The sequence below is a fragment of the Triticum aestivum genome, chromosome 2B, assembly GCF_018294505.1.
Source record: "Triticum aestivum cultivar Chinese Spring chromosome 2B, IWGSC CS RefSeq v2.1, whole genome shotgun sequence".
Classification (NCBI taxonomy): Eukaryota; Viridiplantae; Streptophyta; class Magnoliopsida; order Poales; family Poaceae; genus Triticum; species Triticum aestivum.
This window is the reverse complement of record NC_057798.1, coordinates 719,440,654-719,457,195: the sequence shown is the minus strand read 5'-3', so window position 1 is coordinate 719,457,195 and position 16,542 is coordinate 719,440,654. Positions and strand designations below refer to the sequence as shown.

At 52.8% G+C, this 16,542-nt stretch overlaps 3 protein-coding genes, 1 non-coding gene and 1 pseudogene across 4 annotated transcripts in view; 1 reads left to right on the top strand and 4 right to left on the bottom strand.

The window, feature by feature from the left end:
• LOC123039480 (uncharacterized) overlaps positions 1 to 121 on the bottom strand; it is a 60,786-nt gene extending 60,665 nt beyond the window's left edge. The window contains exon 1 of the mRNA XM_044462628.1: positions 57 to 121. Within this exon, the coding sequence (XP_044318563.1) occupies positions 57 to 121 (65 nt within the window). The remainder of the gene's footprint in view (positions 1 to 56) is intronic.
• A 309-nt stretch (positions 122 to 430) lies between these two features.
• LOC123046936 (ervatamin-B) lies at positions 431 to 3,363 on the bottom strand. The gene is made up of 2 exons (XM_044470389.1): positions 2,857 to 3,363; positions 431 to 1,362 (listed from the first exon to the last, which is right to left on the bottom strand). Exons 1-2 carry the CDS (start codon positions 3,341 to 3,343, stop codon positions 773 to 775), a joined length of 1,077 nt encoding a protein of 358 aa, XP_044326324.1. The 5' UTR covers positions 3,344 to 3,363; the 3' UTR covers positions 431 to 772.
• Positions 3,364 to 4,828: 1,465 nt separating this feature from the next.
• LOC123047718 (U5 spliceosomal RNA) lies at positions 4,829 to 4,947 on the bottom strand. Its single transcript, XR_006423092.1, has one exon. It is a non-coding gene; the product is annotated as a U5 spliceosomal RNA (small nuclear RNA).
• A 1,294-nt stretch (positions 4,948 to 6,241) lies between these two features.
• Positions 6,242 to 10,888, top strand: LOC123039479 (uncharacterized; annotated as a pseudogene).
• Positions 10,889 to 11,527: 639 nt separating this feature from the next.
• LOC123046935 (cell division protein FtsZ homolog 1, chloroplastic) lies at positions 11,528 to 14,559 on the bottom strand. Its single transcript, XM_044470388.1, has 6 exons — positions 14,236 to 14,559; positions 13,720 to 13,819; positions 13,289 to 13,518; positions 12,698 to 12,865; positions 12,175 to 12,408; positions 11,528 to 11,989 (listed from the first exon to the last, which is right to left on the bottom strand). Exons 1-6 carry the CDS (start codon positions 14,458 to 14,460, stop codon positions 11,735 to 11,737), a joined length of 1,212 nt encoding a protein of 403 aa, XP_044326323.1. The 5' UTR covers positions 14,461 to 14,559; the 3' UTR covers positions 11,528 to 11,734.
• Between the last annotated feature and the right edge of the window lie 1,983 nt (positions 14,560 to 16,542).

The following is a 16,542-nucleotide window of genomic DNA, read 5'->3' as shown; positions in this document are numbered from 1 at the left end:
AATCAGCGACAGATAGACTTTTTTAGTTCGCACTCGTGTTCGTGTTGGAGACGGACTGCTCCTTCGTGTGCGAGACCGACGACGACGTGTTTTTTTCCTCTACCCGGTTGATGATGCCCATATGGAGTGCGGGTTGATTTCATAAAAGATGAGGGACTTGTTTGCAAAAACGCAGCGACGGTGAACCCAGAGACCCAATATGTGCTTTATTATTAGGGAGAGATTTTAAGAACGAAGCCGTGCCTGATTTTGGTGTGCTCCTGGTTGCAGGTCCTGTTCGCTAGTCCCCCTATTTAGGAGCAGTGAAACCAGATCATGAAAAGTCAATACTGCTATAAGCTGTTTTTTCCCTTGAAATGAATGGAGAAAGTTCAACTCATATCACTCGTAGTATCATGAACTAATCGAGCAGTGTGCCAACTTTGGACGATGAAATAAAACATTGATTTATTTATTAGTTATTACACACTACGCCTCATGACTCATTCATTGTATATATGAGGGTATAGTAGTTACTACTACAAACACGAATCGAAATCACGTCACACAACAAACCCCGCTGGCTGCTGCACCAGGTCGATGAGCTCTTCGTTGTGTCATTCTTCATGCAGCAGTGCATCTTATCTGGACACTGCATCTTATTTGGCAACACCCACAAGCCATGTACGTAGTAGGAGTATATTATATCATCACAACGCATACCACGAGTTGATGTAGAAGACGACCGTCTCATGCACCCATCATGCATGCCAGCCTGATGCTGCATGCTGTACTACACGAGGGCGTAGACGCCCGCCTTCCCGATGCCGCACAGCCCGGCGTTTCCATTAGCTCCCCTGCTCATGAGGAAGAAGCCATTCTCGCCAAACGTCTGCCCCCACGAGTTCTTGACGACCCAGTACTTCTCCCCGTCTCTGACCCCGTATCCCACCACGAGCACCGCGTGGTCCAGCGCAGTGCCGCATGGCCCTTTGTATATGCCGCTCTTGAAGTGCTGCAGGCTGCGGTCGTGCGTGTCGATGCCGGCGACCGTCGGGCCCATCGTATATACGGCCTCCTGCAGAAACCTCTCCCCTGACCTCAGTAGTTGTGCCCGGTAGACCAGGCCCCTACGGGTGGCGTCCTTGTTGGTCCTGCACTGCCCCTGTTGTGCCTCATATGAGTACTCGGCCTCCTTCATGATGCCTCCCTTGCTCTTTATCCACAGAAACGCCCTGTAGGGATTCCCACCCTTGCAGCCGCCGGGTTTCTGTGTCGTGTCACAGTCTAGTAGCTCCTGCTCAGATAGATCCAGTAGCTCCCCGGTTTTCCTTTTCAGCTGGCTTTCAACTGCTCCCACTGTGGCGAATGCCCAACATGCTCCTGCAATACATATAATGTTTTTACGAGATGTATATATACTTATATAGTGTGTCTTCTGTGGCAAAGATGAGAGTATTGATCATCTGTTTTCTCAATATTCAGCTGTTCGATTGATACGGAGTCTTCTGAAATGTGCCTTTAGTTTACATTCAACCCCTACCGACCTAAATTCATGCTTTCGGAACTGCATTAAAAAGAATCCAAAAAATGAAAAGAAATTGGTGTTAGCAGGGGGTCTTTGGCCTTTGCTGTTTTCTAGTCTATATGGAGATGCAAAAATGATGTGATTTCTGAGAGAAAAATTATCAATGGTCAATTGAATTTGATTAAAATGATTGGCTATTGGATTTCCGGCTGGTCAATTCTACAGATAAAGGAGGAAAATCGGAGGCTGCTTATGCTAAGGGCAAGACTGCTAGAACAAGTAGCAAGTGAAGTTTATCGCACATCATAGGGGTGAAGGCAAGGCGTTTTGCGGATTGGTGATTGCAGGCATAACGCTCTGTTATTGGTTTCTGCGTAAGTTTTTGCACCAACTTCATCCACCTTTTGTTGTTTTTCTTATCTCTGCTTTACTAGTTATGTTATTTTTGTTGTCATGTTTGATGTAATTCGAAGTTTAAACTTAGTCTGGAGTTTGGGGTTGGCTGGTGAAACGGTTATCACGGTGTTGGGCATTACTTGTTGTAGGTTTGCTGCTTCTGTCTGCCAGAGATCCGTTGTGATCTTGAGCTCCCTGTAAGATATATGCTAGTAATTTGTGTTATACATGAACCAAATGGTTTCTGTAATACTCCCTCCGTTCCCAAATATCTGTCTTTCTAGATATTCAAATGGACTACAACATACAGATGTATGTAGACATATTTTAAAATGTAGCTTCACTCATTTTGCTTCGTATGTAGTCACTCGTTGAAATCTCTAAAAAGACAAATATTTAGGAATGGAGGGAGTAGAAACCAGAGAGGGTGGCCCCTATTTCATTAAAAAGAGTGTTTTGGATGAGCGTATGTGTCAGTATATAATCAATTTGTTTCTAGCTTAGTTAGGTATTTCAATCATTCCCATGCTTTTTCTCATTCGCCGCCAGTGTTGTTCTCATTAAGTTTTTGGTTTTGTAGATCACAGTGTTTGCGGATTGTTCTAAAACTTGGTCAAACTTAAAAAAAAGTTTGACTTAGGATAATCAATCCTAGGGAACTTCAATTATTTTGAAACGGGGGGAGTAATTATATATTCTCAAATCTTAAACAGTTTAAAAATGTTCATTTTTTAGGAGCACTGCTAATCAAATAATGTTTATTTCATGTCGTCAAGTATTACCCGGTTCCATTCAGTATTCAACCGGTGCAAATTAGTGTTTAGGACAAACAATATTAAAGGGTGTTAGTTTCGAGCACAAAAGCTAATTACCATGAGGACTCGGAGTGAAATTATTTCCTCGTAAATTCAAGGTATAAAAAAGTGTATGAACACAGAATTGTGCAGCCTTACCGCATTTCTGTTGGTTTTTAGCCGGTGTAACAAAGCCCTGCTCGTTCCAATCCCACCTTTCAGGAAGTCCCAGGCTATCCTCGTCCTCCATCGTTTCGCGCCCCTCGTGGACATCCCCGGCAAGAGTGGTGATGATCGTCTCATCAACAAAATCATCGTCGTTCATGACAAATTTACCTCCAGTGTACCGTGCCGTGAACTCCTCGTGGGTGAGGTCGGTGAACTCGTTCTCCCCGAGCTCGTAGCCGAGCTCACCGCCCGCGTTTGCAGCGTCGATGTACTCCATGTTGCGGCGGTACACGTCAAACCGGCGCAGCTCCTCGTGGGCGCCGGGGTAGGTGCGGTTGTGCGTCGACATCCACCTGTGGAACCTGCCGAGCATCAGCAGGTCATGGTTGTCGGACATGGCACCCCACGAAGAAGGCAGGGGCATAGTGGAAAGGATCACCAGGACGACGAGATGCATCGGACGGAGAGATCGAGCCATGTGTTGTGACTTGTGACTGGTGAGTGGGCAATGCATGTGTTGATCTGTGGCTCTAGGGTTTTATATAGCGCCGAGCGGGACAGTCATAGCCTAAGCCAACTTGAGCACATGTAGGCGCGTCAATGATATGTTGCTCCACGCATCAGCACCTACCGTATTATTATTGGATGAGATTGGATGAGTATTAATATACTCACACGCCGTCCGCATGGAAAGGTCTAATTACGAGACGTCGACGTATGTTGTGGGTTGTAGGATGCCACGATGTTGCACAAGGGGTCTTCACTCCATGCGGATCTAATTAAGCGGCCGCAAGCTAGGAGTATCCAATAATGCAGGCCCTTAGGGCATCTCCAAGGCAGCGGACAAGGGGACCAGTCCAAGGACACTGATGTTGAGGCCGTTATCTAACGTTGCTCGCATACATTTGAAGTATTGTTTGAACATGCCAACACGATTGATTTCATAACCGGACAGAGTTAATTTAAACTAGGATAACTTTTATATAAAACCGGATGATATTTCGTTAGGTGAACTAAAAATATCAAAACAAAACCCTAAACTACCATATACTTGACGGTGACCTCGTAGGCCATGCCGGGCTGGCCGGCAGGTCCTCCGTCATCGCGGCTGGATCCGGCGTTAGAGTCGTCGGAGTTGGGCTTCACGCGGAGGACGGGGGCGGCGCCGTGGCAGGGCTTCCTGGCAACCGGCTAACGCTCGCGGATGATCCTCGCTGCTTCCTCCGGCGCCGTGCGCGGCCGCGGCCACCGACCGGGGGGAGAAGGCGACGGGCCTTGGAAGAGGCAGCGTTGACGGCGGCGAACTCACTGAGAGACCACTCCTCGCCGTACTTGGCCATCTCCAGTCGAGGCGGCGGAGAAGACACTTGCTCGTCACAACGGTCGTCACGAAGCGGTCCAGGGCCCAGGCATAAGCCAGCTCCGGGTTGCGCCTGTCCCACTCCTTGTCGGCGTACTCCTGCGTCGTTAGGGTGCTCCGGGACGATGAAGAGATGTCGTTGTTGCTTTCGCCGCTGAGGTAATGGCAAAGGGGACCGCGTCGGCGTACTCCTGCGTCGTTAGGGTGCTCCGGGACGATGAAGAGATGTCGTTGTTGCTTTCGCCGCTGAGGTAATGGCAAAGGGGACCGCGTTCGGCGGCGAGCGGCACTCCTCCTTGACGCGTCGGGGTAGCTATGAGAGTGGCACCTGGCATTCGATTTGGACGCCTCGGTTGCGCGCGGAGGGAATGCGGGCTCCGGATTCACGGGGAGGAGTGCCCCCGGTGGCGCCACCAGCAGCCATGGAAGTCCCAAATCCTTCTCTCCCACCTGCCTCGCTCCACAAAATCCAGCGAGCTCCTTATTTGAAGGAACTTGCTTCTTGTAGTGGATACAACCCAGTTGGCGGCTACTGTCTGACTCTGGGCATTGAGACTAAAATGCCCGAACTAGAACCAGCTAATGATTATTCTTTGATTGTGGGGCTCTCCAGATAAGAGGATCCCCTTCAAAAATTAGGGTATGCTGCTAATTGCAGTGTGCACACGGTATTCTTTAGTAAAAGGCGAAAGAATAGTTCGCTTTGTGCCCGCTGCGCAGCTGCGTGCTTTCGAATGGAAGCCTTGACCCTCCTTATATACTGCTCCCTCCGAGCGCCGTAGACGTCGAGGGAGCGATGTGGGACTAATCTCTGCAGGAAGTGCAAGCCTCCCCTCCACGCAGCCGCAAGTAGCTGGAAAAGGCCGAGGCAAAGGGCTCACGGGCGGGCAACCCTGTGGGCTTCTTGGCCCGGTGATACTACTACCGGGGAGCAAATGCCAGAGGCTTGCCTAAAAAAAAAAGGAAATGCCAGAGGCGGCACGACGCAATACGATACTTTCTTGTCCGGTGTTGAGCACCTGTGCTGCATGTATTCTCATCAATAAAACCCCCTAAAAAATCCACACAAAAAAACGTTGTGTTGCATTCCCACAAAAAAAAAATGTGTTTGCAGGCATGCATGGACGGATGTATATTGCTTGGACATGACTGGTTTTCTTGATCTATACTTGACAAATCTCATGTATGTATGTGACCCCTCAAACAAAAAAAAAAACTCATGTATGTCGACAGCATTTTAGCATTTCTACTTTTGCAATATAAATAGGCGGGTACGCTGTTATGACCGGTTTGGTCTATAACCGAAAGAGGCCCACCGGGCCTTAGTATTAGGGGCTTGACCCACAAGTTATCTTAGGCAAATTATTTTAGGAAAGTTATTTTAGGCTAAAGTTATAAATATTAGTTGTAAGACATCGTTTGAGATTAAGCAATAAAGATAGTTCTATCATATTGCCCGGCTCCAGAGGAGCCGGAAACCCTAGCCGCACCAAACCCTAGCCGCCGCCGGCCTTCTTCTCCCTCGCGACGGCGCCAACACGCCGAAGCCGCCGCCCTCGCCCCCAACCCTCGCTATTCTGCCCGTATAACCTACGGAGTAGAGCCGGTAGGAACCCTAGCCCTACCAATTTGGTATCAGGTACCCGGGTTTCGACCATGTCATCTCCACCTCCACATCCACCGCCGCCACCACCGCCGCTACCCGTCTACTCCACCACCGCCGCTGCCGCCAACTCCTCCACCGCCGTCGCCTCCACGCCGGGCACCACGGCCTCGCTCCTGGCGGGCGTCACGGCGTCGCTCTCAGCGCCGCCCCTCCAGGCACCCGGCACCGCGCCGGGCCACGGGCGGCCACCAGCCCCCGTCCAACCTACGCCGCCGCCATCACCTCCCCCGCAGACGCAGCTCACAACGGAGGCAATGGCCGGCGTCCTCACCGACATCGTCGCCGCGGTACAAGGCATCCGTCTCTACCTGGCGAGTCCCTACGGGCCGCCGCCACCACTCCATCCAGCCATGGCCGCAACTCAGCAGGCGCTGCCGTGGTACTCGGTACCGGGGGCCGTCACCGGAGGCTACCCGGCGCTCCCCGCCCAGGCGGCCGCACCGTCGCTGTGGCCACCATGGCCGCCGCAGCTTGCGCCAACCGCGCCACTCGCCGCCACCACGGGGCCGCAGTGGCCCACCTGGACCGCGCCGCCCGTGTCGTCTCACGCCGCGCCATCCCTGCCAGCGGCCCTGGAGCAGGGTCCTCCACCGCCCCCGCCCAGCCCTAACCTGGGCCGGTCGTCGCCGAGCGGGCTTCCGATCCAAGAGGTCCGCTTCCCGTCGTCACCCTCGCCACTTCCCGGCTGGCTCCACGGGCCATCCTCGGCCTACCCGGAGGCTCGTCCACCGTCCGGTTTTCCGTTGCAGCCCGAGGCGTCGGGCGCCACCGGGAACTACGCCGGGCTTTCCCACATGGACCGCGCATCATCATCCGCCCTCCGCACCGCCGAGGCAGTGGGCCAGGGCGCGCCACACCAGCAGCCGCCCCGGTTCGCCAAGATCTACTTCACCACATACGACGGCTCCGACGACCCGCTTAACTGTCTCAACCAGTGTGATCAGTTCTTCCGCGGACAGCGCACGCCTGCGTCGGAGCGCACTTGGCTGGCTTCCTACCATCTCCGCGGGGCCGCCCAGACATGGTACTACGCCCTCGAGCAGGACGAGGGCGGCATGCCCCCGTGGGATCGTTTCCAGGAGCTGTGCCTTCTTCGTTTCAGGCCACCGGTCCGCGGGAGCCGCCTGGCCGAGTTGGGCCGCCTGCCGTTCACCTCCACGGTACAAGACTTCGCCGACCGCTTCCAGGCCCTGGCGTGCCACGCGCCCGGTGTAACGGCCTTACAGCGGGCGGAGCTTTTCATCGGTGGCCTTCCCGACCACATTCGCGTGGACGTCGAGATGAAGGGGCCCCAAGACCTTCAGACGACCATGTACTATGCCCGAGCATTCGAACAACGCGCCCAGGCCTTGACGCGTCCATCCGTGCCACGTGGGGGGGCGACAGCCTATTCGGCCGTCTCCGGCAGCACCGACGCCGTCCACGGCCGCCCCGGCGGCCACCCCGGCTCCGACGCGGCCATTCAGGCGTCTCACTTAGGCGGAACAGCTGGAACGCCGACGCCTGGGCTTGTGCTTCAACTGTGATGCGCCCTATGCACCAGGCCATGTCTGTCCCCGCCTCTTCTACTTGGAGACGTCAGACGAGACGGGCGAGGAGACTCTGGAGGATGGCCTCGGCGCCCCAGCCCTTGCGGAGACCGCAGCGGCGCCCGCGTCCGCCCCGGCCACCGCCCTCGTGGTGTCCCTACACGCGTTGGCCGGTATCCGTGATGAACGGACGATGCTCTTACCGGTCATGATCCAGGGCGAGCGCTTAGTGGCCCTCGTGGACACGGGATCCACTCATAACTTCCTGCCAGAGACCACCATGCGGCGCCTTGCATTACAGCCCACCGGCGGCGAGCAGTTGCGAGTCACAGTCGCTAATGGCGACCGTCTCCACTGCCATGGGCTCGCCCGTGACGTGCCCATCACTATCGGCGGTGAGCACTTCTCCATCACCTGCGCCGGCATCGACTTGGGCTGCTTCGACTTCATCCTCGGCGTTGACTTCTTGCGCACTCTTGGTCCTATTCTCTGGGATTTCGATGCGCTGACGATGACCTTCTGGCAGTTGGGCCGCCGCATTCGGTGGGACGGCATTGGGGGTGCCGCACCCTCACCACCCCTACAGCTAGCCGCGACCACCGCAACGGCCGAGCACCCACTCTTGGAGAGCCTCCTACAGCAGCATGATGACATCTTCACCGAGCCACAGGGGCTGCCGCCCGCCCGCACGTATGATCACCGTATACATCTTCTGCCAGGCTCCGCGCCGGTGGCGGTCCGCCCTTACCGCTATCCGCAGTTGCAGAAGGATGAGTTGGAGCGGCAGTGTGCGCTCATGCTCGCAGTCGGCATCATCCGGCTCTCCACTTCGCCGTTCACTGCGCCGGTGCTTCTCGTCCGCAAGTCAGACGGCACATGGCGTTTCTACATCGACTACCGTGCCCTTAATGCTATCACACTTAAGGATAAGTTCCCTATTCCGGTGGTCGATGAGCTACACGGGGCGCGCTTCTTCACCAAGCTCGACCTTCGGTCGGGGTACCACCAGGTGCGCATGCACCCGGATGACATCGCCAAGACGGTGTTTCGGACTCATCACGGCCACTTTGAGTTCTTGGTGATGCCCTTTGGCCTCACCAACGCCCCGGCGACCTTTCAGGCTCTGATGAACGACGTCCTCAGGCCCTACTTACGCCGGTTTGTGCTTGTTTTCTTTGATGATATTCTGATCTACAGCGATTCTTGGGCCGAGCACCTCCAGCACGTCGCCATCGTCTTCAACGAGCTTCGAGTGCACCACCTCCACCTTAAGCGCTCGAAGTGCTCGTTCGGGACGCCTTCGGTGGCCTACTTGGGCCACGTCATCTCCGCCGACGGGGTGGCTATGGACGCCGACAAGGTGGCAGCCGTCTCCGCATGGCCGACGCCTCACTCGCCGCGGGCTCTCCGCGGGTTCCTCGGCCTCGCCGGCTACTACCGGAAATTTATTCGGGAGTTCGGGCTCATCGTGGCGCCCCTCACGCGGTTGCTTCGCCGCGACGCTTTCGCCTGGGACGACGAGGCGACAACGGCATTTGAGGCCCTCAAGGGGGCCCTCACGACGGGCCCCGTCCTCCAGATGCCCGACTTCGACCGCCCGCTCGTGGTGGACTGTGACGCCTCAGGCGCAGGGTTCGGCGCCGTGCTTCATCAGGGCGATGGGCCCCTCGCCTTCTTCAGCCGGCCTTTCGCTCCACGTCACCTTAAGCTGGCGGCATACGAGCGGGAGCTCATTGGTCTTGTACAGGCCGTTCGTCATTGGCGGCCGTACTTGTGGGGCCGGTCCTTCCTCATTCGCACTGACCACTACAGCCTAAAGTTCTTGCTGGATCAACGACTGTCGACCGTGCCGCAGCATCAGTGGATCAGCAAGCTCTTCGGCTTTGACTTTTCCATCGAGTATCGGCCGGGCCGCCTTAACACAGTGGCCGACGCACTGTCCCATCACGACTCCGACTTTGTTTCCTCCACCGACGAGTCCACCGGGGCGGCCCTGTGCATCCGCTCTGGGCCGACGTTCGGCCTCTTCGCCGACATTAGCCGCGCCACTGCGACGGCCGACGACGACGTCCGTCTTCAGCAGCAGCTCACGACCGGCGACCTGGAGGAGCCTTGGCGCTTCTCTGACGGACTGCTCCTACATGGGCGTCGGGTCTTTGTTCCGGCGCATGATGATCTCCGTCACCAGGTGTTGCAGCTCGCCCATTCGGCGGGCCATGAGGGTATGCAGAAAACCCTCCATCGTCTTCGCGCCGACTTCTACATCCCTGGCGATCGCGCCCTGGTCCGCGATTGGGTTCGGTCTTGTCAGACATGCCAGCGCAACAAGACAGAGACCCTGAGGCCGGCCGGGTTACTCCAACCCTTGGAGGTGCCATCTCAGGTCTGGGCGGATATATCCATGGACTTCATTGAGGGCCTTCCCAAGGTGGGTGGCAAGTCGGTCATCCTCACGGTGGTCGACCGCTTCTCCAAGTACACCCACTTCATCGCGCCCGGGCCTTCTTCGACGGCATCGTCCGTCTACACGGATTTCCTACTTCGATCGTCAGTGATCGGGACCCAGTTTTCACAAGCCATGTATGGCGCGACCTCTTCAGGATGGCGGGTGTCCAGCTCCGCCTGAGTACGGCGTTCCATCCTCAGACGGACGGACAGTCCGAGGTGGTTAACAAGGTCATTGCCATGTATTTGCGTTGTGTGACAGGTGATCGGCCTCGCGCTTGGGTGGACTGGCTTTCTTGGGCGGAGTACTGCTACAACACCTCTTATCACTCCGCCCTGCGCGCTACGCCATTTGAGGTGGTCTATGGGCGACCACCCCCACCTATCCTTCCGGTGGATCCGGAGACAACTCGGACGGAGGTTGCGGGTGAACTCATCCGCACTCGTGACGAGATGCTTGCTGAGGTTCGTCAGCGTCTCCTTCAGGCCCAGCAGTTGGCCAAGCACTACTACGACGATCATCATCGCGAGGCGGAGTTTGCGGTGGGTGATTGGGTGTGGCTGCGTCTTCTCCACCGCTCTACGCAGTCACTCGACCCGCGAGCAAGGCGCAAGCTCGGCCCGCGCTGCGCCGGGCCCTTCCCTATCTTGGAGCGCATTGGGAAGGTGGCCTATCGTCTTCAGCTTCCAGCCCGCGCTCGCATCGACGACGTCTTCCATGTGGGGCTGCTCAAGCCTTTCCGTGGCGAGCCACCGGCGGCTCCTCCGGCGCTTCCTCCCATCGCCGATGGTCGCATTCTTCCAGAGCCGGCAAAGGTGTTGCAGGCACAGCTTCGCCGTGGCGTCTGGTTCATCCTCGTTCAGTGGACAGGCCTTCCGGAGGAGGAGGCTACTTGGGAGCAGCGTGAAGTATTCCGCCAACACTATCCAGATTTTCAGCTCGAGGACGAGCTGTTTGCACAGGCGGGGAGAGATGTTATGACCGGTTTGGTCTATAACCGAAAGAGGCCCACCGGGCCTTAGTATTAGGGGCTTGACCCACAAGTTATCTTAGGCAAATTATTTTAGGAAAGTTATCTTAGGTTAAAGTTATAAATACTAGTTGTAAGACATCGTTTGAGATTAAGCAATAAAGATAGTTCTATCATATTGCCCGGCTCCAGAGGAGCCGGAAACCCTAGCCGCACCAAACCCTAGCCGCCGCCGGCCTTCTTCTCCCTCGCGACGGCGCCAACACGCCGGAGCCGCCGCCCTCGCCCCCAACCCTCGCTATTCTGCCCGTATAACCTATGGAGTAGAGCCGGTAGGAACCCTAGCCCTACCATACGCACACCATATGACACTGGATCAAACTCTCCATGAGAATTCATAGTTGCATTATTTGTAGCTTCCTTACTACTCCCTCCGTCCCAAAATAAGTGTCTCAACTTTGTACTAATTTTAATATAAAATTGTATTAAGATTGAGACACTTATTTTAGGACGGAGGCAGTAGAAAAGACGGATGAAATTTGAAAGAGTTTGACAATTTCCGTAGCCCCTTCATTTTCGAGCAAGAACGTGGATACACTAACACGCAGAATCTAGCTGGATTCAACAATCGAACACAAGCTCATACACACCCACAAAATGAAACAGGCGAGCCCTGAGGTTGCCAAAGCTATAAAACGAACAGAACACTTTCAAAAACAGCCGAGTCAAGTGTCTGAACAATACATACACTAGACGAGAACCTAATCACTACGCGAAACTAGTTTTCAGAGTGTTTACACAGCCAAAAAGAATAACACAGGCTAAAACTCTCTACTGCCTCGAGAAAGCGAGAACCACAGCCTCACAACCGCAAGGTTGTTTGCCTGGTGAACAGTGTTCAGGAGAAGAGCCTCCGGGACCATGTCGGGACGGCCGCCGCCGGTTGTTGCGCCACAGCAGCCGTTGCGAGGCTAGCCGCTTTTTCTTTCGCCTCCAGTATCCGTGCTCCCTTGGGATCAGCCAGAAGGGACTTCTGGAAGGACTGCGGAAATCCTGTTGCGATGATGGTCACGTGGATCTCGCCATTATAACGGTCGTCGACCACAGCTCCGAAAATTATGTTGGCCGAGGGATCAGCCAAGCTTGTCACGATCTGCAGAAAGTGAATGAATGGTGGTTACTCTCAAAACAGTCAACAGTACAGCACTTCCATGTCAATGACCTAAATATGCATGCATTGGTTCTACTGCCGGCTGTTTCGATGTTCTAATGGCCTTCATCAATTCTTCAAAGACCATCAAAGATAATGGTAAGGAGTCAGTGATGTTGTTCACGCACCTGAGAGACCTTGTTCACTTCTTGTAAAGTGATGTCCTTCCCGCCAGTGATGTTGTACACAACACCAGTAGCTGCCTCAATGGATGACCCTATCAAAGGGGCAAGAGTTGCCTGCTCAGCAGCTTCTTGGGCACGGTTTTTGCTGGAAGAAACACCAACTCCAAGCATGGCAGTTCCAGAATTTTTCATCACAGCTTTCACATCAGCAAAATCAACATTCACGAGCCCAGGTATCTACAGAGTTTAAGATATATTATGTCATCTTTATACTGCTATAAAGATGTCAATTGCTGGTGCCGATCTGTTCACGTTTGGCTTACACCACACGTTGAATTTGTCACAAATGGATGGAATTGAGGGCAAACTTAGAACTAAAAATCTTTTTAAGCATACAGTTTTGTTTTTAACAATAGCAAGAACAACCTTTTTAAGCATACAGTTTTGTTTTTAACAATAGCAAAAACACACTACATTGTGCTAGTCACAACTAAGTAACTGCAGCATAGAGAAGGGGAAAACCCACCGTGATAATGTCTGATATTCCTTGGACACCCTGTCGAAGGACATCATCTGCAAGGAGAAACGCGTCTTGCAAGGGCATATTCTCATCAGCAATATCTAACAACCGATCATTTGGGATCACAATCAGAGTGTCAACACTTCTTTCCAGCTTCTCCAATGCTTCGAGTGCCTGAAGTGGTGACAAGAAATTAAACTAACTAGAGAAAAACAAAAGCTACTTAAGCAGGAGTGGTCCAAAAAGAAAGAGTAACACCGCAAACAGAAATTCCAATGACTAGCAATCAAATGAATTCAGATCAGGCAAATGATGGTAGTTAATAATCGAATGCATTTTAGGGGTATTTTCACAAAACAAATAGCAACAAACTGTATACAACAGCATTAGGGGACTGACGCTAAGACTACTGTAAGGACTGAAAATGACATTGCTGGAGGGTAGGGCTAACTCTTGTAGCTAGCGTTTGCATAACAGTCTATATGATAAATAAATAAAAAGTGATGTAAGCAAAAGTCATTCCAACCTTAACCAAAATTACCAAATATTGCTCAACGAGACACCAAAAATTATTTATATTTGGGTTCAAATACATACCTGTAGAGAGCGCTTGCGTCCTTCAAAGCTGAATGGGTAGGTGACAACACCGACAGTAAGATAACCGGCTTCCTTTGCTATCTGGGCAACAACTGGAGCAGCACCGGAGCCAGTACCCCCTCCCATCCCAGCTGTTATGAAGACAAGATCAGAATCTCGGAGGGCATTGGCTATCACTTCCTTTGATTCCTCGGCAGCTTGTTCTCCCAAATTAGGATTTCCACCAGTACCTGTTTGCACAGACATATTTAGTCTAGTTAACATACGTGTTATTTGCAATGGAATTTACAGTCAGTAACCATGTGTCATCTGGTATACTGTTTGATTTCTGTTCTATTTTTCAGTGCACCAAGCCACCAACACAAGTTTGCATTAGGGGTGAAAATGCCCATAGAGACATCCTTCTTTCATAAGAAAATAGGAAGTATTACCCAGTCCACGAGTCAATTGCTCTCCAATTTGTAGCGGATGTTGCGCCTGCGAATTCACAAGAGCCTGGGAATCTGTGTTTATAGCATAAAACTCGATACCCTGAAATTGTATAAATGCAGTCATCAGTATTTGAGAAAACAGACAAGGAATGTGCAGTCATCATCACTATAAAATTATACTGCATTAGACTTCCCTGGATTCTTCTGCGAAGGCAAGGAATAATTTTCAATCTATAAGCACACATTTTTATTGTTTAGGGAACAATGTATAGTAAGCATATATGAACACCCTCACATCAGCCTACATAGACTCGTACGCTGAGCTGAAGCATGCCACGAATTACGGCCTGAAACGGATTGGCAGCGCGGAAACAATGCCGCGGATTAGCTCGTTCACTTGCTAAGTTCGAATTGCAAATCAGACTGGAAATGGATCTACCATCGAGCACGGGACAGAAAGGAACCCCAGTTCCGCGGGAGGAGGGGAGGAGGTCCAAGCAAGGGGCACCGCGCTACCTGGAGGCCGCTGCCGATCATGCGGTTGACGGCGTTGTTGCCGCCGCCACCTACGCCGACGACCTTTATCCTCGCCGTCTCCACGGGCGCGAACGCGAAGGAGCACCGCACGGCCGCATGGCGCGGCCGCCGCGGCTGGTTCCGGCACCCGCCTCTATGGGGTCCCCGGGGAGGCAGGCCAGGGACGTGGAGGAGGGCGGAGGCCGACGAGGTGGAGGGCGCCATTTTCCCTTGGCCGTGGGGGGAATGGGGATGGGGAGAGGTGGCCGGGAGGAGAGCAGAGGGGATCTGGCGTGCAATACTCTAGGGTTTTGGGGGATTTTTGGAGGGTTTTGCTGGGCTGGTTTTCCGAAATCGACCAAATATCCCCTGTCGTGTCTACAGTACCTTCCCGGTTGCGGTCGGGCAGGGTTTTCTTTTTCTTTTTCTTTTTGTCATTTCTTTCTTCTGCGAATCTGCAAAAAGTGAAAAAGTTCAGCAAAACATGAAAATGTGAGACAATACTTTTTGAAACTTCGGTAACTTTATTTCATCAAAGACGGTTAGTACATCGGTATGTTTGATGCACCCAGTCTGAGCGTACCATGTACAATGGTGAAATTTATGCATTGTGAGCCTATGACAATGCTTATGTTGCTACCATTTTTTTGAAAAAAAAACAGCCTCGTATATTAATCAGCTTAAAACATGCTTACAACCGTTCATTACATAATACGCCGTGTAGGGCGGAACATAAACCCGGGCATGGGCAGCCCGACCCGACGACCCGGCCCGAAAAACCCGGGCCGGGCCGGGCCGGGCTTGACACTCGGGCCGGGCTCGGGCTTTGTTTTGCAGCCCGAAAGGTAGTTCGGGCCGGGCTTGGGCTTCTCTCTTTCTATTTTTTGGGTCGGGTTTTCGGGCTTCGGGCAGGGCTTGCACGTACACATATTAAAAAACAGCATTCGGGCCGGGCTTTCGGGCTTCGGGCTTGATTTTGGGCCGGGCTCGGGCTTGAAATCAGGGAGTATTTCGGGCTTCGGGCCGGGCTCGGGCTTAAGAAATGAAGTTCGGGCTTTTACAAGCCCGGCCCGAAACCCGGCCCGGCCCGACGTTTGCCCAGGTTTAGTGGAACACTATAGTAAAGAAGACCGTCCGGCCTATTATCAAAACCAAACTTGGCAATCTTGTAAGACGCCATGTTTGCCTGGCGATTGATCTCGACAATCTTAAAATTATTTGTAAGCTTCATAATACTTCGTGCTTCCCTCTTAAGATCAACAAAAGGGGACCCGACAAGAAAATCATTTGCAAGAAAGGAGGCCACACAGAAGAGCTATCAGATTCTATAATAATGGGTTTATTGAGACTGATACCGACATAGAGCCCGGGCAAGGCACGCACGAACCTCCGCTTCTTCAACACACGTGCACGACCCAATAAAATCCCAAGAAGAAAGGATGACTACTTGGCTAAGCAAGCGGCAACAAATAATGGTAGTGATGACGTGTTTGGTTTGACTAATTAGACAATATTGTTGACTAGTGGGGGTCTTCATATGAGATTCATAGCTTACAACACATGTGTTACTTCTTTGGGCAACTAATACTTTTTTTGGGGGCAACTAATACTTGATTACATGTTTTGAAGGGATTAAGGCAAAATCCTATGACATGAGGTCGTTGTAGTCCACGCACATGCGCCATGTGTGGTTTTTCTTCAATACCGTTACTGGATTTGCCAGCCACTTCGGGTGCGCGACCTCTCTTATGAACTTGGCCACGAGCAGGCGCGTTATTTCTTCCCCTATCGACATTCGCTTTTCTGTTGCAAAGCAGTGTGTGGCTTGTTTCACCGGCCTCGCGTCCTTGCGGGCGTTTAGGCAGTGTTCGACTTTGTTGGTTGGCACCTCTGGCATGTCGGCGGTTTCCAGGCGAATATGTCCCAGCTGGCTCGGAGGAAGGCGAGGACTCAACCTCTTGGCTCTCTAAGAGGTCTCCGCTGATGGTTATCGTCTTGTTGGGATCATCCGGGTGTATCTGGAATTTTTTTGTTTGTTTGTCTGGCTAGAACACGGGCCCTGACCTTGGTTTCTATGGGAGCTCGGCCTTTGATGACCCTATCCATTTTCTTATCTTGGCGAGCTCGGCGGAGGCCAAGGTGGCCTCATCGAGTTCCATGTTGGCAACCTCAGCTTCGTAGGCCTTTTAGAGCTCCCCCGTAAGGTATTTGCGCCATTTAGGCCTGACATCTTCATCTATAGATAGGCGTAGGATGGGATTGCCATGGATTTCACGTATGCGAGCCTGCCCAAGATCACGTGCTAGC